Below are 21,304 nucleotides of genomic sequence, written 5' to 3'. Positions count from 1 at the left end.
ACTAGACCCTGCAGTTTTATGTGGTGTGAAGAACACATTTTAAAGAGCCAGTTACCCAAGTCCTTCTCCCTCCTGAGTCCATGCCAGAGCTGGTTTGAGGGGTTCAGGGTCAAGAGCAGATGAATCTCAAAGAGAAGCCCTGCTGATGACATTGGTCAGTGAGAAGTCTACACGAGCAGCTTCCCATAATTCATAAAATAAACTGCTGAGAATCTAATTAAAAATGTTTTCAGTCTAAAAAGATGTAAATGAAAAGAATATATCTTCAAAGTCTCAAAAAATGTTGAGAGTGCAGGCAGGAGAAACGAAGTTACTTACCAAATCCTGGAGAGCTCTTGAATTTTAAAACAGGTAAGTTTCTATGAGTAAAAGGATGTACACTCTTCATGGTAGTAAATTTCTAGAACTCTTTTCCTATAAAGAAGTGACATGATGGCAATGTGATTGTTGAGGATTATTATGGGAAACATTTAGAAGTTAGTGACAGGGTGGGTAGACATATTCTCTCACAAATCTTCTTAATGTTATTGGCCTCTGATAAAAGCACATATTTGTGTTATAGCTGGGGTCCCCAAACCCTGGGCCACAGACCAGTATTATGAAACCAGTTGGCACAGCAAGAGGTGAGCAGAGGGAGAGGGAGCATTTACCACCTGAGCTCCAGCCTCCTGCCAGATCAGTGGTGGCGTTAGATTCTCACAGGAGAATTAACCCTATTATGAACTGTGCATGTGGGGGATCTAGGTTGTGGTCTCCTTATGAGAATCAAATGCCTGATGAACTGAGATGGAACACTTCCATCTGGAAACCACACAACCCACCTCCTCCCCCATCCATGGAAAAATTGTCTTCCATCGAAACTGGTCCCTGGTAACAAAAAGGTTAGGGACTGCTGTGTTATAGGACCTAAGGGTATGCATTTTATACACTAAACTCACCCTGATTCATCTATTTTCCTTAGCTCTGATTTGCTCACTTACTTTAGCAGATGTGGTTGGGCTCCACCCAGACTCCCTCCTTACTATTTATGTGCATACCAACCCTACAGCCTTCCAGATGCAGAACCTGTGACTCTTTCCTGAGGGTTTTCTCTGGCCATTGTAGCCTGCTAAAATTGTGTACAGTGCAGTGCCTTGGAGTTAATACCTTCAAGAGAGCAGCCCTCAACTAATGGCTGGTGGGAATTGATAGATTAATACCCCAGGCTCCTTGTTCCTCAGGAAAGGAGCCAGCTCTGAGATGTGTTCTACACTGTCTCCCAAATAGAATATAGCCCTATTTGTCCACAGCTGTAACTTGTTCAGTAACACACCCTGATTGTTTCTTTTCCTTCCTGATCTCACTTCCCACCCCCCTACTGATGCTTTCTAGGATCATGTCCCAAATAAGCTACTTGCACTGAAATCCTTGGCTCAGTGTATGCCTCTAGGAGAACCCAGCTGAAGACACTGAATTTTTAAAAATTTTGTTGAATAGATAGGCTTTTAAATTGCTTTAATCCTACTTAGAATGTAGTGAAGTATAAACGAATAAAAATAAAGCCATAGTATTGAGTTTTATCCAAATCAGTTTTTGTAGCTTTTAATTTTTATAACTTTTAATTTCAATTTCAAACATAGAAAGGTGCAAGAGCAGCACAAAAAATGCCATATGCCATTCATCCAATTTTCCATATCCTTCATCCAGATGACCACATTTGCCTATTATTTGTCTTCATCTGTTTTTGCTGCTATAACAGAATACCTGAGACTGAGTAATTTATAATGAACAGAAATTTATTGGCTCACAGATCTGGAAGCTGAGAAGTCCAAGGTCAAAGGACCAGCATCTGGCTAGGACCTTCTTGCTGAATCATCCCATGGCAGAAGACAGAAGGGCAAAAGAAGGCAAGAGAGTGTGCTTGCAGATTCAAGTCCTTTTTATAATTGCCATTAATCCATTCATGCAGGTGGAGCCCTTATAACTTAAACACATCCCTGTAAGCCATACTTCCCAATATTATTGCCTTAGGGAATAAGTTTCCAACACATGCTTTTTGGAGGACACACTCAAACTGCAGCATCATTCTTCTGAATCTTTTGAGAGTAAGGTGCAGATATGATGCTCCTTTCTCCCTAAGTACTTCAGTATCTGTTCTATAAGAATAAAGGCATGTTTTTAATGTAACCATAACAAAATGATCCAAATCAGAAAATTAACATTGGTACAGTACTACTTTCTAATCTAAAAACCTTATTACAATGTTTCTAATTGTCCCAATGTTGTTTAATAACAAAATTTCCCCCTTAGGTTCAGTATCTGATCCAGGATTATGCATTGCATTTAGTGTCATGTCTCTAGTCTCTGTTAATCTGGATCATTTCTTAGTCTTTGTTTTTTTATGACCTTGACATTTTTGAAGACTATAGGCCAGTTATTTTGTAGAGTGTCCCCCAATTTGGATTATTCTTATGTCTCCTCATGATTATTTTGTGATTATCCACTTTTTGGCAGAAATACTATCAAAGTGATTACATGTTCTTCTCAGCACATAATATCAAAAGGCACCATTACTGATGATGATATTAACTTGATCACTTTGTTAAGGTGTCATCTACCAGGTTTATCTGCTGTAAGGTTACTATTTTTCTTTTTGTAATGAATAAGTGTTTGATGGAAACATGATAAAAAGTAAAAAAAAGATTAAAGTAAGAGGAGATAAGTCAAAGAGAAACAGGAGCAAGCCAGAAAGTGTTCTTATTGGCCAAATTTGGAGCAATTTAATCATTAAAAAATGATAGTTACAGAATTCTATCCATTGCATAAAAAGACAATCTATGACAATTTGATTATTAAAAATAATAGTTATTTGTCAATTATACCTCAATAAAGCTGGAAAAATGACTGTAACAGAAGATAACCCATTGCATAAAATAATAGTCCATGAATTTATACTCATTTATAAATAAATAAGTGAACAAATAAAGGGAGGAGAAGAAAAAGTTCTTTATTAGGGTAGAATTACAATTGACAAATGTAGAATGAGTGAAGAAAAATGAATAGCAGTCATTAGAGTAATAATTGATTCAGGCAAGAATCATCAATGGGTGCTAAAACTTTCATCATTAGGCTATAATCATATTACATCAATAATTATGTAATCAAAAATTACATAATCCAACTCACTTTTATCAAGCAAAGGACTTTGTCAGGACTCTGTCGGGAATGGCAAACAGAAGACCATGTTCTTTTGGTCAAGCTTGGTGGCTCACGCCTGCAAACCCAGCACTTTAGGAGGCTAAGGTGGGTGGATCAATTGAGTCCAGGAGTTCAAAACCAGCCTGGGAAACATGGTGAAACCCTATCTCTACTGAAAATACAAACAATTAGCCAGATGTGATGGTGCATGCCTGTAGTCCCAGCTATTCAGGGGGCTGAGTTGGGAAGTTCACTTGAGCCCAGAAGCTCAAGGCTACAGGGAGCCCTGATTGTGCCACTGCACTCCAGCCAGGGTGACAGAGTGAGACCCTGTCTCAAAAACAAACAAACAAAAAACCATGTTCTCCCAAGATTTTATTTTTTAATTTTATTAATTTTTTAAATTTAAAATTTTTATGGATTAATAATGGTTGTGCACATTCATGGGGTGCATGTGATAGTTTGATATAATTATACAATGTGTAATGATTAAATTAGGATAATTAGAATGTTCAGCATCCCAAACATTCACCACTTCTTTGTGTTGGACACATTCCAAATGCATTCATCTAGTTATTTTGAAATATACAGTGAATTATTGTTAGCTATAGTCACCCCATTGTGCTACTGAATACTAGATCTTATTCCTTCTATCTAACTGTACTTTTGTACCCATTAACCAATGGCTCTTTATCTCTCCTCCCCTCTACCCTTTTCAATGTCTGATAACCATTATTCTACTCTCTACCTTCATGAGACCAATTTTTTCAGCTTCCAGGTGTAAGTATCTGTCTCTCTGTGCCTGGCTTATTTCATCAAACATAATGTCCTCCAGATCCATCAAATGACAGGATTTTATTCTTTTTTTATGGCTGAATAGTGTTCTGTTGTCTACATGTACCACATTTTCTTTATCCATTCATCTGATGGTACACCCTTTGGTTGATTCCATATTTGGCTCTTGTGAATAGTGCTGCAATAAACATGAGAGTGAATGTATCTCTTTTATATGTTGATTTCTCCCTAGACTTTATTTTATTTTATTGTTAGAGATGGGGTCTTGCTATGTTGCCCAGGCTGGTCTTGAACTCCTGAGCTCAAGCAATCCTCCCACCTTGGCCTCCCAAAGTGCTGGGATTACAGGCATGAGCCACTGCACCTGGCATCCCTAGACTTTAAATAGCCTACTAGCTAATAGAGAAGATTTGTGTACACAAGCCATTACAACACAAAATAAATTGATGGTGTATCATATAAAATGAAGAGGAAAAATGAAACTATCCAAGACAGAATATTAGATGGAATGCACAATGTGTCTGACCCAGTGTGGTACCGTTTTTACATTGTCTCATATGCACACAGTCCCCTAACGTCAAATGTTTTCAGTGAGGAAGAAAACAGGCTCTAGTCCTTGGGACTAATGAGTGAGGAGGGAGAGAGATGTCTTTGTAGGCAGCTGCTACTTTGGTTTCCAAGGGAAACAGTGGTAGAAGCTGCAAAAGAAAAGGAGTGGGAAGGCTGTGGTTTAGCACAGATGGGTCATTCTACAAAGTGTCTCTACACAGGCAGTTACCTGGACTTCCTCAGAGTCCTTGGATAATAAAAATACTAAAATGTTGGGATATTAATAAACAATAGATTTTAATTTTTCTTCCTGAATTTCTTGGGGAAAATCTTCATTCTTAGAATCTATTTTCTCTACAATCCATCAAAGCCTGAGTATATTTCTCTCCCAGGGCCGTAGTATGGTTTTCTCTTCTGCACAGTTCACAGGTCCAAGTCACAGGGAAGAAAGAAGGAAATTAGCCACTGCAATCCATGCACCAAGAGCATGATTAAAATAGTACAAAAGAAAATGATAAAGTAAACCATTCTCTATTCTGGCAGCTAGAGAAAGCTTCCGAGATCTCTAATGCAAATCTCCATTTCAAATTCACCATCAGAACCTGGTTCAGATACTTTCCCTGTGATCCCAATGCAGCTGTGCACCTGTAGCTAGGATCCTGCTGGGATCTCAGGAATGGTTTGGCAGGGAGAAGAGTTGACCAGGAATGGTTGGGACAAACCTGATCCTGATGGAGTGGGCTTTTACCAGGCAGACAAGGAGTCTAAATCCCAGGGTCTAAAGAGGGCCTGTCCCACTTGGGTTCCCTCAGATCTCCCTCACTAAGCAAAAGGTCTGGTTTTTGTGCACATAGTCCCTGCAAGGTCTGGAGACAGGTAGGGAGTTGTGAGCCCAGTTGAGCAAGTTAGGGTAGAGGACTAGGCTTCTGTTCCATCAGGGAAAGTGGAGTACACTGCCCCAAAACAGAATCTCAGTCTTAGGAATTAAATAAACTGAATTATTCATTGATATGGTTTGGCTATGTCCCCACCCAAATCTCACCTTGAATTCCCACGTGTTGTTGAAGAGACCTGGTGGGAGGTCATTGAATCATGGGGGCAGATCTTTCCTGTGCTGTTCTCATAATAGTGAATAAGTCCTATGAGATCTGATCGTTTTAAAAAGGGGAGTTCTGGCACAAGCTCTCTCTTCTCTTGTCTGCTGCCATGTGAGACATGTCTTTCACCTTCTGCCATGATTGTGAGGCCTCCCCAGCCATGTGGAACTGTATGTCCAATCAACCTCTTTCTTTTGTAAATTGCCCAGCCTTGAGTTTGTCTTTATCAGCAGTGTGAAAACGGACTAATATAGTAAATTTGTACCAGGAGTTGGATGCTGCTGAAAAGATACCCAAAAATGTGGAAGTGACTTTGGAACTAGGTAACAGGCAGAGGTTGCAACAGTTTGGAGGGTTCAGAAGAAGATAGAAAAAAGTGGGAAAGTTTGGAACTTCCTAGAGACTTGTTTTATGGCTTTGACCAAAATGCTGATAATAATATGGACAATGAAATCCAGGCTGAGGTGGTCTCAGATGGCGATGAGGAACTTGTTGGGAACTGGAGCAAAGGTGACTCTTGTTATGTTTTAGCAAAGAGACTTGCAGCATTTTGCTCCTGCCCTAGAGATTTGTGGAACTTTGAACTTGAGAGAGATGATTTAGGGTATCTGGCAGAAGAAATTTCTAAGCAGCAAAGCATTCAAGAGGTGACTTAGGTGCTGTTAAAGACATTCAGTTTTATAAGGGAAGCAGAACATAAAAGTTAAGAAAATTTGCAGCCTGACAATGCTATAGGAAAGAAAATCTCATTTTCTGAGGAGAAATTCAAGGTGGCTGCAGAAATTTGCATAAGTAACGAGGAGCCAGATGTTAATCCCCAAGACAATGGGGAAAATGTCTCCAGGGCATGTCAAAGGTCTTCACAGCAGCGCCTCCCATCACAGGCCCAGAGGCCTAGGAGGAAAAAATGGTTTCCTGGGTCAGGCCCAGGGTCCCCATGCTGTGTGCAGTCTAGGGACTTGGCGCCCTGCATCCCAGCTGCTCCAGGTGTGACTAAAAGTGTCCAAGGTACAGCTTGGGCCGTTGCTTCAGAGGGTGGAAGCCCCAAGCCTTAGCAACTTCCATGTGGTGTTGAGCCCGCAAGTGCACAGAAGTCAAGAATTGAGGTTTGGGAACCTCTGCCTACATTTCAGGAGATGTATGGAAACGCCTGGATGCCCAGGTAGAAGTTTGTTGCAGGGGTGGGGCCCTCATGAAGAACTTCTGATAAGGCAGTGTGGAAGGAAAATGTGGGGTTGGAGCCCCAACATAGAATTCCTACTGGGGCACCACCTAGTGGAGCTGTGAGAAGAGGGCCACCGTCCTCCAGACACCATAATGGTAGATCCACTGCCAGCTTGCACTGTGTGCTTGGAAAAGCAGCAGACACTCAATGCCAGCCCGTGAAAGCAGCTGGGAGGGAGGCTGTACCCTGCAAAGCCATAGGGGTGGAGCTGCCTAAGACCATGGGAACCCACCTCTTGCATCAGCATGACCTGGATATGAGACATGGTGTCAAAGGAGTTCTTTTTTGGGCTTTAAGATTTGACTGCCCACTGGATTTCTGACTTGCATGGGACCTGTAGCCCCTTTGTTTCAGCCAGTTTCTCCCATTTGGAACAGCTGTATTTACCCAATGCCTTTACTCCCATTGTATCTAGGAAGTAACTAACTCGCTTTTGATTTTACAGACTCATAGGTGGAAGGGACTTACCTTGTCTCAGATGAGACTTTTGACTGTGGACTTTTAAATTAATGCTGAAATGAGTTAAGACTTTGGGGGACTGTTGGGAAGGCATGATTGGTTTTGAAATGTGAGGACATGAAATTTGGGAGGGTCCAGGGGCAGAATGATATGATTTGGCTGTGTCCCCACCCAAATCTCATCTTGAATTCTCACATGTAGTGGGAGGGATCTGGTGGGAGGCAATTGAATCATGGGGGCCCGTCTTTCCTGTGCTATTGTCATGATGGTGAATAAATCTCATGAGATCTGATGGTTTTAAAAAGGGTAGTTTCCCTGCACAAACTCTCTCTTCTCTTGTCTGCTGCCCTGCGCGAGATGTGTCTTTCACCTTCTGTCATGATTATGAGGCTCCCCAGCCATGTGGAACTGTAAGTCCAATAATTCTCTTTCTTTTGTAAATTGCCCAGTCTTGGGTATGTCTTTATCAGCAGTGTAAAAAAAGACTAATACATTCATTAATTCAATTAAATTATTTACTGAATGTTTATTGTGTTCCAGACATTAAATCCAAATGCTGCTGCTTGGGCATAGCTGGGACTAGGGGCTATACCAGGCTCCTGGATATAAAACCATTTAAAAGCAGCTGGGCATGGTAGTGCATGCCTGTTGTTCCAGCTACTCAGGTGGATGAGGTAGGAGGATTGCTTGAATCCAGCAGTTTGAGGCTGTAGATCATGCCTGTAAATTTTATCCTGGGCAACATAGCCAGATCTCACCTTTAAAAAAGTACACATACACCAATTGAAGGAGACTTGGGACCCATATCATTGGTATAACCTGATAATTTTTTTAGAAATGGAAATTCTGGAGGTGGCCCCAGCATTCTGTATTCCAACAAGCCCTACAGGTGATTCTGGTGTATGCTAGGGCTTGAGAACTACTGGCCTACCTTAATGGTATTTGCTCAGGCCTTGGTTGGGCTAAGAATGCTCATTCAAGGTCTCGTAGGGTAGGACTAGGGAAGGCAAGGGTTATGTTTTCCAATGGGTTGCTGGTTCCTTGATATATTAAATGTGCATTATAAACCTGCTTAGAACTCTTATAAAAAGTCCATACCAATTTTTGTACCTAGAGTGAAGGCAGGACCTAGCAACTATTGTTGGGTAAACTTGGGAACCTCAAAATCTAACATCTGGAAGCAAAATATATCCAGCAGATATATATTTTTTCTGATCATTCAAGTCTCCCTGCTGAGGGAAGAGGGGTTTATTGAGAGATTGCTATGCAGTGAATGACAAGGGCCAAGAAAATAAGGGTAATTCTGGGGGTTATGTAACTTTTTCTTCTTTCTTTTGATACTTCAATCTTTCTGACTTCTGGAAATTTGACTTCTCTGATTGATGCTTCTAGATTTGGGAATCGGGGGAAGACTTCACAAAGTATAGTTATTTGAATGCTAGTCTTTAGAAAAGCCCCATGGAATACTGTACACTCAGTTCCTGTCTTTGTCTTTTTTTTGGTGCTGCTGTAATAGAATACCACATACTGGGTAATTTACAAAAACCAGAAATTCATTTCTCACAGTTCTGGAGGCTGGAAAGTCCAAGATCAAGCCACCAGTATCTAGTGAGGGCTGTTCTCTGCTTCCAAGATGGTGCCTTGAAAGTTGCATCCTCTGGAGGGAAGGAACACTATGTCTTCACATGGCAGAAGGTGGGAGGGCAAAAAAGGGCCAAACTCCCTTTGCTAAGCCCTTTTATAATGGCATTATTCTATTCATGGAGGTGGAGCCCTCATGATCTAAATACCTCCCCAAAGGCCCTACCTCCCAACACTGTTGCATTGGAAATTAAGTTTCCAATGCATGAACTTTTGGGGATATATTCAGACTTGTGTTTTAAATTACCTTTTTATTTTTAATTGACAGGTAATAGTTTTATATATTTATGGGGTAGAAAGTGATGGTTTGGTACCTGTATACATTGTACAATAATTATGTCAAGCTAATGAACATAATACATCATCTCACATGCTTATGTTTTTATACTGAGAACACTTAAGATCTATTCTTTCAGCAATGTTGAAAATACAATACATTATTGTTAACTGTGGTCACATACTTTACAATAGATTTGGAAAACTTACTCCTTTTGTCTAAGTGAAACTTTGTACCTATCCACCAATATCTCCTCATTCCCTTACTCCAGCTTCTGGTAACCACACTTCTACTCTCTACTTCTATAAGTTGAACTTTTTTGGATTTCACATATGAGACCATGCCTGAATCTTTTCACTTAGCGTTGACATCCTCCAGGTTCATCCATATTGTCACAAATGACAAAATTTCCTTCTTTTTAAAGCCTGAATATTTCATTGTGTATAATATACAATGCTTTCTTTATCCATTCAACTGTTAGTGAAGATTTAGGTTCATATGTTGGCTATTGTGAATGGTGATGCAATAAATATGGGAGCGCAAATATCACTTCAACATACTGATTTCATATCGCTTGTGTATATATCCAGTAGTGGGATTGCTGGACTATATGGTAATTCTACTTTTAGTTTTCTGAGGAAGCTCAATGACTGTACTAATTTACATTCCCACCCACTGTGTGCAAAGATTCCTTTTTCTCCACATCCTCTCCAGCACTTATCTTTTGTCTTTTTGATAATAACCATTTTAACAGGTGTGAGGTGATATCTTTATTGTGACTTTAATTTGTATTTCTTTTATGATTAATTATTTTAATTATTTTATACCTGTTGGTATAATTATTATAAAATTAATTATTTTATACCTGTTGGTCATTTGGATGTCTTCTTTGGAGAAATGTCTATTCAAGTCATTTGCCCATTTAAAAATTGGATTGTTTTATTGCTATTGAGTTGTTTCAGCTCCTGATACATTTTGGATATTAACCTGTTTATATGGTTTGGCTCTGTGTCCCCACCCAAATCTCACCTTGAACTGTAGTAATCCCCATGTGTTGTGGGATGGACCTGGGGGTGGGGAGGTAATTGAATCATGGGGGCAGGTTTTTCCGGTGCTGTTCCCATGATAGTGAATAAGCCTCACAAGATGTGATGGTTTTATAAAGGGGAGTTCCCCTGCACATGCTCTCTTGACTGCTGCCATGTAAGACATCCCCTTTGCCCTTCCTTTGTTTTCCTCCATGATTGTGAGGCCTCCCCAGCCATGTGGAACTGTGAGTCAGCTAAATCTCTTTCCTTTATAAATTACTCAATCTAGGGTATGTCTTTATTAGCAATGTGAAAACAGACTAATACACCTGTTATCAGATGTGTGGCTTGCAAATATTTCTCCCACTCCCTAGGTTATCTTCACTCTGTAGATTGTTTCCTTTTCTGTGCATAAGTATTTTAGTTTGGTGAAATCCCATTGTCTATTTTTGCATTCATTGCCTGTGTTTTTTGTGTCATATCCAAAAAATCATTTGGGCCTTGAATTTTTGCAACCTGAAGGGTGACACCCTGCTTTGAGGGGATCTCGCCCGGGAGGAGAATTGAGCACAACCTGTGTCCCTTGTTTGCTCTTGCCTCAGCCTGCAACACATTGCTGGGGTCTTAGTTCTGGCCTCTGTATTGTTGCTTGCATTTAATACCCCATTCTTCTTTCAGTGGAAAATTTTGGCTGACTTTATGCATTTAAAATTATTTAACTTTACTGTCTTTATCCTTCTAATACTTCAGCTAGTCTTATTCACTTTATATTCATTTAGCTTCATAGTTTTTATTATACTTTTTAGTCTATTATTGAATAGTTTTTTGAACCCATTTGATCTTATTTATTGGATACTATTTTATATTTCTTTTAACCGTGCCCAGCAGGATATTTCTAGCTAAATATTGCCCTTATTGGAATATACACTTAAATTAAGTACATATTTATTTTCACAGCCATTTAAAAATATATTAAAATTCTCTAACATTTTCCTTTTACTCTTCACGTTTTTAAAACATTTTCTGTTTGGTTTGTCATCTTTGTCCATTTTCTAGCATTTGCTTCTAAAGTAGAGAAGAGAAGTGGTAACGCTAGGAGGATGGAGGGGGTGGATGCCGCAAAAGTGACTGGCTTAATCAGGGATTGTTGGCTCTTTTCCCCATGCCCACAATTCTGCTCATTCTTTCCCTATGCTCCCTTTCCTATACATACTTAAAGGAGGTCTTTCTTTCTATTGTTAAAAGAGACCCTGATATTCACCACAGTCAAGATAAAGAGTTACTCCAATTAAATCCTATTTTTACCTAGTCAGATAGTTGGGAAAATCCACAGGAAAAATTACATGGGTCAGAAGTTATTAAGACTGGCCTCAAATTCTGCTCACAGGAATTGCTGAACAATGCTATCTCTTGTTCCAGAACAAGCCAGGACTTCTCTGAATTACAAACCATGGTCTCTGAGTATTGACAGCTTTTATGGAGAAGGGGAGCATCACTGGGGGTGGTGGGAGAGGGTCTGCAACTCAGCCCCTCAATACTGACCCAAGAGAATACCCAGGTGGTCTTGAAGGTCTTGTTTAGAATTATTGGTGAAAAAACGTATTAGAAGGACAATAGTCAAAGCTGAGGAATTATATTTTGTTGACCTACTTGCAGGATTAACCTGAGTACATTGATTCACCTTATTTCTGGTCAGGAATTCAATGGCTGTCACATGCTCCTAGAACCACCAGTTCTTATCACGTGTTTGGTGCAGTCTCTGACTCATGGAGTGGAAGTTAGGTTAATCATGGAGGTAGGGGAAAATGTTCTGGAAGGATTTCTTTCTTCTTGTTATATAAGACGTGGTTTTCCCAAAGAAACAATATGCTAAAATAAAAGCTAGGGTCCCAACCCACAGAAGCCAATTTTAACCCATATTGTTGCTGACTATATTCAACTTGAAAAAGAAAGTAGGCTTTGAGGGTGACCTAAATGGTGCAATTTAGAGTTTTCACTGAGCAAGATGGAATAAATGAGTGTGTCAGGGGGTGAAGTAGGGGATTGGAAAGATGGATAAAATGTGGTCCCTGCCTTCAAGGAGCTCACACTACAGTTGGAGAGACAGATATCTATGCAACTAATATGTGTGATGATAGTGGTGGAGGGTGTTGTGAGGCCAGAGAATAATAGAAGGATTAGTTCTGAGTCAGAGAATCCAGAAGATGGTGGAAGATGTGGCAGCTTCTCCTTGAAGGACGTTAGGGCCTTATGCAGCAGAGGGGTGAAGACAGGGCATTTGAGGCACAGAAAATGGTTGGGGCAAAGCCTTAGGGTGGTCAGCTGCAGGGCACAATCAGGAATATTCAAGAAGCTCCCACAGGGGATGGGAGGTAGTTCGGAAACGCAGAGGAACAGAGTGGGCCTTTCTGAGTTGGTCTGATGGTCTAATCACTTATATAGAAAATAGTGGCCAGGTGCAGTGCTAGGATCACGCCTGTAATCCTAGCATTTTGAGAGGCTGAGGCTGGTGGATCACCTGAGGTCAGGAGTTCGAGACCAGCCTGGCCAACATGGTGAAACCTCGTCTCTACTAAAAATACAAAAATTTGCCGTTTGGTGGCAGGTGCCTGTAATCCCAGCTACTGGGGAGACTGAGGCAGAAGAATCGTTTGAAACCTAGGAGATGGAGGTTGCAGTGAGCCAAGATCATGCCACTGCACTCCAGCCTGGACGACAGAACAAGGCCCTGTCTCAAAAAAAAGAAATAAATAAAGAAAGAAAATAATTGCCCATACTTTTCAGGTTAAGATACAGGCAGGTGATTTTCAAAAGCCTAGTTTTTTCAAACAAATGTGATCTTGCCTCCTACTGAAGAGTTGTCTTATGTACAATAGTTCATTACCATGAAAAATAAGAAAGTGACTAATTGCAAAATTATCTTTTATGTTCAACTTTCTAAAGATAGATTTGTCAAAGAGCAGCACAGGAGATTTTTAATAGCTTTATGTACTGTTTTGTAATCGGTTCATTTTGTAACTCTGTACCTTATTAGGGATAAAGCATGCAAAGCTTTGTGCTATCACCTAGAATACCAAGTCTGCAGGCTGTAATCTGGGGTCAGGGAAGGAATAAAGGGAAAAATAAAAAAAGAATCCCTAATAAGGGTCAGTCCCAGGAACAGCTTGCCAAAGACGGTGGATATCTAACATCAGTGCCTGCCTGTTTGTGTATCTGGGCAGCATCATGTACACATTTCTTTTGGTTGGGTGCCCATAGAGTGAGGACCCTGCGGTAGGTCATGAGAAATCAAAGTCATGGTCTCAGACTCAATGGTGTCTACATGATTTTATGTGAACTGGACAAGAGGTTGAATGGAATCTAGTCTTTTATTAAGATATTTGGGCAAACCAAGCATTTGTCCCCATTTCCATCCTCAGTTTAGTTTTTCCCAGTAGGAAACTGAAACACAGAAAACTCAAGGGCAGAGTCTATCAGATTCCTGAAATTCCAGTTCATTTGTAAGTCACTGATAGGCGACAATATATATACATATGAAATACAGTCTATTATAAAATATATGATGAGGTACTTTAAGAAAATGCTTTTGGCATATTACAAAGTCATTATTATTGTTTACATCTATTTATCATTTTGCTTGTTGAACACGATGCTCTTGAAGACTGACACCACTGTAATCTAATTGTGAGAAACACACCACTGGTATCTCAGCTGGGGAAATGTTCCGTCTTACTCCTAAACATACTAGTTCTGGTCCTGATGGGAGGATCTTTTGGAAGAAGCATTGTTTTGTTTCCCACCCTGGGTGTTATATCCACAAGAGTGAAGGGAAGACCCACACAACAATATGGAGAGTTCCATTCATTTACACATTTCTGCCTCCTCTCTCTCATCCACAAGGAGATACCTGTTCAATAGTAAAGTTCCTCTCTATTGGCATATAACAAATAATATAGCAGTGTAACCAGCAATAGGAAAAAAACATACAAAATCATCCATAAAACTTAGTATCTTGCCAGCAATAAGGAATGGCATGATAAATTATGGAACATCACTAAAATGGCATATTACACAATTGTTCATTGATAATTAGAAATACTACATAGAAACATGGAAACATGCTTGGAATATAATTCAAAGAGAAAAGAAAAACACACTATTATAATATGTATGCTGCATTTGCATGTGGAGGAAGCCTGGAAGATGATATACCAAAATAGAAACACAGTAGTTGCTTTAGGATAGTGAGGTTGTGGGTTTTCAGAAACCTTTTCTTTAATGTGATAAAATACTAGTATTAATAACAGTGAATTCACCAAATAAATGATGTTATGGGTACAGAGGGAGGCTATTAATAAATAAGTAGAGCTTGGACATTGCAAAAGAGAAAAAACATTTAACAGAATGAATCTTCCTTTCCTACATTTGTCATCTCAGTGGATATTAAGATCCATAGTATTGAAAACATTTTCAAAGCAGCTGCTTAGCAGGGTTTGGAAGAGAGCCTGAACTTAACTGTATCTGGATTTTGTTTGCCAAGATGACTGCAACAGAAAATAAATCTTAAAACAGATGTCTAATATGCTCTCGTTTGAGTATCTTGTCTGAATTCTCACTTAAGAATCAAGAAGCAGTTTGGAAAAACAACCCATGTGCACAATAAGTAGGCATACAGAGCAAGAGAAATTCAGTAGAAAAATTTTGAAAATAAAATGCCTATTCAGAATCAAGTTGCAATGTCTACTTGGATTAACAGCAAAATAAAGTAATGTCTACTTAAATTTATATCTGTCTAGGAGCTCTTGAAGGCTACCAGGAACAATCCTCATGTCTATTATATTGATAAGAACAATTTACTAAAACTGTCTAACTCATCGGAATGAGTTTCTGTCTTTTCCTCTAAAGGGCTGAGACACTTTTTTTCTCTTTCTCTTCTACCTCTGTTTAAAAAAATGTGGCTTTTACCCTTTTTTTTGTGTATATATTTTTTTGACTTTGGAAGTTTAACTCTGAATAGTACTTATAAGTATTGATTTGGGGCACCAGGTTACCTTGTTGCATATAGAAAGCAGTTGGTTAATATGTTAGGAGAAATTCACACACACAATCATACATTTTATTCTCACTGGTCAAAGTTAAAACCTCTCACACCAACATTTGCAAACCTTTATTTTAGCACAGGAAAATATTTCCTCAAATGCATACTTAAATACCTTAAGTATCTTAAGTAGGTAATGGGAGAAGAAACATGAAATAGGTTTTCTTCTGAAGTAGAACTTGAAAACAAGATAAAATACCTTATATCTCTAAACTAGTAGTTGACCCTCAATTTGGAAAGAGACAGAATGATATAAAGGAGTTTTAAATGGTTCCAAGAAATCAGAAAAGTAACTTTTCCAACCCCCAAACCATACCTGACACTGCAAGCATCTTCTTTCAGAAAATTGCAGCATTACTGTCTAAGATTTGCTGAGTCTCTGTGAACATCTCTCTGTCTCACTATCTCCTCATCTCTAACGGTGGCAAACATCTTAAAGGAAGTTTTTATTCCTAAAGAGTTATTGCATAGTTCTCACCGTTATAAAAATATGATTCTCTGTTTTCAAAATGCATTACAATTATTAAAAGTTACTGTGATTTTAGGAAACTATCTCTCCCCATCCCAAATCCAAATGTCAATCACATTTAGTGCAAGGTTGTGTATTAGATTACTTTGAGTTATACCAACATTTTAAGTTTTCTACTCAAAAATATTTTACTCTGATTATGTTCATTTTATTCTCAGGAATGCATTGTGTTGAATAATCTGCTTTCATACATCTACAAAATTCTTTTTTGAGTAGTAGCTGTGCAATCTATGTCACATAATTATCATAAATTTCATAACTTTGGCATGCATTTTGCTGTAACTCATTTCCTGGCAATATATAAAATGCCTTTGACATAACACCATAGAATATTTAAACTGAAAATGAATGACAGAAATAATTGAGTGTAAATCAGTTCCCCCTCCCTTCACAGAGTAAGAAACTCAGGTGTAAGAAGATAAAATTTGCCCAAGATCATGCATCTCATTTCTGATATTTAAGCCCTACTAAAATAATTACATATTTTTGATCTTGAACTTGACTTGAAAATTATGATCTTTTAAAAATAGCATGATTCTTAAGACAGAACAATTGCTATACTTAAGAAAGAATTGCAGAGTTGGAATTGAAATACACAAAACATATATGCCCAAATTTTTGTCCTCAATTCCCCTTTTGGGAGAAAGTGACTAAGACTATATGATCACTTAAAATGATCATTCTTTGAAGGATACAAAATACTTCTGATCTTCAAGATGAACTCTATCACCATTCCTATATATAATTCATATTTTTCTTCACCGGGGATCAAATGGCATTCTGCTTGATAGCCTTCTTATCTATTGCAGTTGAGCAAGTGAAATAGAAAGCACATTTTAGGATATCATTGTGATTTGTTGTTTTCCTCAGCAGCAAAAATGTATGAAATAAAGAGACTTTTATCATGTAATGTTCACTGATCAGGTGAGCTTAATAAAATCTAGGCTTCAGTTAAATTTAGTAGATGAGTTCTTGTTTCACTGGCATTTACAGTCTGTGAGAGGAGTTGGACAAATGTACAAATAATGACACTTCCAAAGGTTTAACCATTGCATTTCATACAAATTATGTGCAATGTTCAAGGCTAATGTGTAGACTTTATAGTTTTCAGATTTTAAAAGGTATATAGGAATGGTAATTATCAGTACATGTCTGCCAATGTTAAAGACTTGGATATATATGTAAAATTCATTTTGTCTTGATGAAAACAAATTCCAATCTATGAAAGTATCATTTCAAATAATGTTGCACCTGGTAAGGAAATAATACATGAATGATAGTAAATGTTTAGAAAAAACCCATTTCAGATAAAGACGCAATAAATGGATTTAAACGAAGAGTTTAAGAAGTAACATAGCCATCTAAAAATGTTAACTTTTCACATAGCTGCTCACACTTATTTTACTTTATTAGAGACCATGATCTTGTCAGCCAATAATGCCACAAGACTCAGTTACATAATCCAACTGTCTTTAACTACCCTTTTCCCAAAAACCATCCCATCTAAGGAGGGTTTAACTCTTATATCTTGATTTTTTTTTTCTTTCAGCAAATACCAAGTGTGATAAGCTTTTCACCAGGCAAAAATTACTTTACATAACAGATCATTAATTTTATTTTCAACTTATTCAAACATAAAGCAGCTCAGTTTCCCTATGGTCAGCTCATGCATCATTTGATGCCTCACATCTGCAGCCCACTCTAGATTTATCTTGCTCTCAGCTGGTCCTGGATAGCACTTTTTGGGTTATTTTACAAAACATTTAACATTGTGTATATTGTTAAGAAGCAACTGGAGTAGCTTCCTTTCCTACCCACTGCCTCTTCCAGTGTCCTTAACCCTTATCGCCCTTCCCTAAAATGTGTCCCCAACATGCCTATTTACATGACTCTCGGGTACCAGAGGTTATCACACCTATCACATACCAGGTCAATTTCTAACAGTGTGAAGGCTTTCCAAGCAGAACAATTTGCTTCCACGGGGAGCTGGGCTTAGTCATATTCTATCAATCCAGCCACCTTTGTAGGCAGAGATTAGACGATGGTCTCGTGGTCCCACCTGCCTTGTATCTGATTGATATAACAACAGTATCTGTCATACGGGCTGTTCTGCTTGTAGGAGCAAACGATGATACTGTCCTGGGGCACAAAGAAGATGCTGTCCTCAGGCTCAGGGCACTCAGATCTGTCCCTTGCTGAGCACTTGACGTCCAAGGCACTGTAGGCGAGGGAACTGCCCGAGGGGCAGTAGCCGTCCAGGTATCTGGACGTCTCCTCCTGATGCCCATTCTGGACGAGGCTCTGGCATTCTCCTTCCTCCGTGGGTGTGGGGCTGTTGATGGAGCTGGCCACGGACACCTCACCCTGGCTTTGTGGGGGAGGCTTCCCCCTGAGGCCTGCCTTCTTAGCCAGCTCATCTGAGCTCCCCTTGCCGGATTCTAGGTCTGAAGGGGTCCTCAGCAGCTCTACCACCTCCTTGTCTTTGGGTTTCCGGAAGCAGGGCAATTTGCGGACCCACAGCAGCTCGTTCTCTGGCCACTTGGTGCATCCCTCGGTTTTCCTGGCCAGGGCAATGGCTGCGATGCCTGGTAGGCAGATGGCTGGCCCGATGGCCAGGAGGGGGATGTTTCCCAAAGTCTCCCCTTTCATCCCAGAGACGGTGAACATGAAACCAAAGACCAGGAAGACACTGACCAGGGCCACCACCAGCCCAGTCCTCGGGTTAATGTCATCAGGCCGCATCTTTCACTCCATCCAGGTTGGGGGCTGCTTGCTGACCAGGGAGCAGCGTTCCTCTATTCTGTCAGAGATGAAACCACAGTGCGTTAAAAAAAAATCCAAGTCAAGCTCCCACCCACCAACTCTTGTCTTTCTCTTGCCCTTTGTCTCCGACTTGCTTCTTGACTTTCAGTCTTGATCTCTGTCTCTGTATCTCTCTTGCAATCTCTCTATCTCTCTCTCTGCGTTTCTCTTGCAATCTCTCCCTGTTTCTATTTCTACTCTTTCTCTCCGTCCCCTCTCCCTCCCTCCCTTTCTTGTGCCCTCCCTCTCTTCCTCTCACTATTGCAACCTCCGTCTCTCTCTCATATCAACACGCACCGGCTGGGGTCAACGAGGTACCTGAGGTTTCCTGCCCTCTCCAGGAAGTAGGGAAAGAAGCCAGGCTGTCTCCTCAGAAGCCTCCACAGCAGCTGCCCCCTCGGCTCGCTCCCTTGGTTCTGGGAGGAAAGCCTGGTTTCCCCCACGGACTCCGCATCGGGGAGGTGGAACGTGGGAGAGCGGCTCTCCCAGCAGTGCCCGTCGGTCCCGGTGCTGTGCAAGCGGAGCCCGGCGCCAGCTCAGCGCGCAGAGCGCGGGGCGCGGGAGGAGGAGGGAGCACTGAGTCTGGGAAAGAGGGGACGCGGCGCGAGCCTGGCCTTGTTACATCACTGTCAGAGCAGGCTCAGAAACGCAGACAGACGCGCGGGGGCGCGAGGGGGTCAGCCCCAGAGGGAGGCCACCCGGCGGCAGGCGCTGCCCGGGGTCTCGTCGGGGCTGCTGGGAGCGGCCGGGGTTTGTGCCGCCGCCGTTCCGGAGGCTGAGCAGGGCGACCTGACCCGCTTCCGTGCCCGGGAAGGGTCTGGGGCGCGAGGCTGCCAGTGGCCGGAGTCGGAAACCAGGGTCGGTTTGCCCACGGGGCAGCAGTTGCAATATCCGAGCTCGGGCTCCCAGTCCGGGATCCGAGGAGTTAGGTGCCAGCTGGAGATGTCCCTCGGGGACCCGCACCCTTCTCCAGTTACAAATCCCGGTGACTGACGGCAGGCCCAGGGGCTCCCCGACCGCCCTTCTCTCAACCCCTCGACTCGGGGCGCGGGGGGGTGTGTGTCCCTCGGGGAGCCGGTGCCCGAGGACTGCTTTGGTCCCGGCTCTGGGCGGTGGCGGCGCGCGAAAGCGCTCTTGCAGCGGAGCGACTGCGCCGCGGGAGCGCACAGAACCAGCGCCCAGGCGGAGTGGGTTAGTGGTGAGGGGTGGGTGCCAGGCTAGTCCGGGCCTTGGGGGAGTCCCCGTGGCTTTCCAGCTCCAGGCTCGGGAGAGGGTGACCTTGGAGCCGGGATTTCGCTTCTACAGCGCTGTGGTGCCAGGCGGACAGGGAGAAGGGCTCCCTGGCCCCCAGTTCACGAGGAGAAGGGGCCTTGACCGGTCAGGACCACCACCCTACGACGCCGCTCAGCTCTGGGCGATTCTCTCCTCCCTTGCTGAAGCAGGCGTTGAGAGCCTGCGTTCCTCCCGCTCTGGTAGTTGGCAGAGGCAGATGGATTCCTCTGGCCCCGGGGGGCAAGACTGGCTTTGGCTGTGATTCTTCAACAGGGCTGCCCATTTAGGATAGAGGAGGGCGGTGGAGAACAGGTTGGTGAGCGGTACATGCTTTCATGTCAAGACACTGATTTACTGGAAAGAATTTTCACATCCAGGCCTTCCCCAGTTAAACTAGCTGTATATTCCTGGGCAAGTGACTTAACCTCTCTGAGAATCAGTCGTCCTATCTGTAAAATGAGATTAATACCAAATATATGAGGAAACATTGTGAGGATTAAATAAACGTAAAGTTCCTAGCACAATGCTTGGTACATAGTCTGTGTACAAAAATTACACACACATGCACACACTTATACATGTATATGTATATGTATTTGTCATCATAATTAGTGTCTTCATCATGTATGACAGGAGCCAAACAAATCATAAAGGCTGTGAGACTAAGAACTTTTTATCCACTAGGCAATGAAGAACCCTTGATGTATTTTAAGCAAAGATCAATATAAAAACATTCCAGTTTGACTGAAAGGGGCGGCAGGTGAGAGCATAGGTTGGAGCTGGTAAGTCTGGAAGCCGGGAGTCTTGTTCAGTAAGCTGAGAAGTTCGGTAAGCCGGGCAAGACATGATGTGGCCTTAACAATGTCGGGCTGGTAGAGGAGTTGGAAGGAAGCAGATCTGAGGGTATTTAAGGGTTGAGTGAAGTGTCTTGGAGCACAGTGAAGTGAGATGAAGGGAGGAGCCAAGGTCAACTCCCAACTTTCTCACTTTCAAAGGGGTGGATCAGGAAGCAGATCCTTCTCATTTTCCTCTCCATCATCTATTTTGTATCTTTTGTACTCATGACCATTAGACAGCTGCTGCACCTTTAGGCATAGAATCATTTAGGAGGGAAGAAAGGAGAAAATGCAAAGGGTAAAAGTGAGGTGCCAGTTCTTTGGCCACTTGTATGAGGACAATAATAATTTTCCTGGCAGCCCCCCCAAGTAGATAGGCATCTGCTTGTAATTGACCAGAGATGGATGAGCTTTGGGATACAAAGGTACCTGGGAAATTGTTGTTTATTTATTTACCAGATCCACTGATGTTCTGAAAAAAGGGTTTTGTTTAAAAGGAGCAGCATACTGCTCCTTTTA

The 21,304-nt window shown here is 41.4% G+C and overlaps 1 protein-coding gene across 4 annotated transcripts; it reads right to left on the bottom strand.

The window, feature by feature from the left end:
* Positions 1-13,599: 13,599 nt before the first annotated feature.
* TMEM215 (transmembrane protein 215) lies at positions 13,600-20,202 on the bottom strand. 4 transcript variants are annotated; one of them, XR_010130174.1, is made up of 3 exons: positions 18,975-19,308; positions 17,802-18,675; positions 13,600-16,675 (listed from the first exon to the last, which is right to left on the bottom strand). XR_010130174.1 is itself a non-coding variant. In XM_004047917.5 (2 exons), the coding sequence occupies exon 2, from the start codon at positions 18,615-18,617 to the stop codon at positions 17,910-17,912; it is 708 nt and encodes a 235-aa protein (XP_004047965.1). In that variant the 5' UTR covers positions 18,618-18,675; positions 18,996-20,202; the 3' UTR covers positions 17,463-17,909. The 4 variants fall into 4 exon arrangements, 2 of the variants coding, with proteins under 2 accessions (XP_004047965.1, XP_018888748.1); XR_010130173.1 differs by having other exon boundaries at positions 18,996-19,229; XM_004047917.5 differs by lacking the exon at positions 13,600-16,675 and having other exon boundaries at positions 17,463-18,675; positions 18,996-20,202.
* Positions 20,203-21,304: the final 1,102 nt, after the last annotated feature.

Source organism: Gorilla gorilla, chromosome 13 (genome assembly GCF_029281585.2).
Source record: "Gorilla gorilla gorilla isolate KB3781 chromosome 13, NHGRI_mGorGor1-v2.1_pri, whole genome shotgun sequence".
In the NCBI taxonomy this organism is placed as follows: Eukaryota; Metazoa; Chordata; class Mammalia; order Primates; family Hominidae; genus Gorilla; species Gorilla gorilla.
Note: the sequence above shows the minus strand (reverse complement) of the source record. Positions and strands in the feature narration are given on the sequence as shown.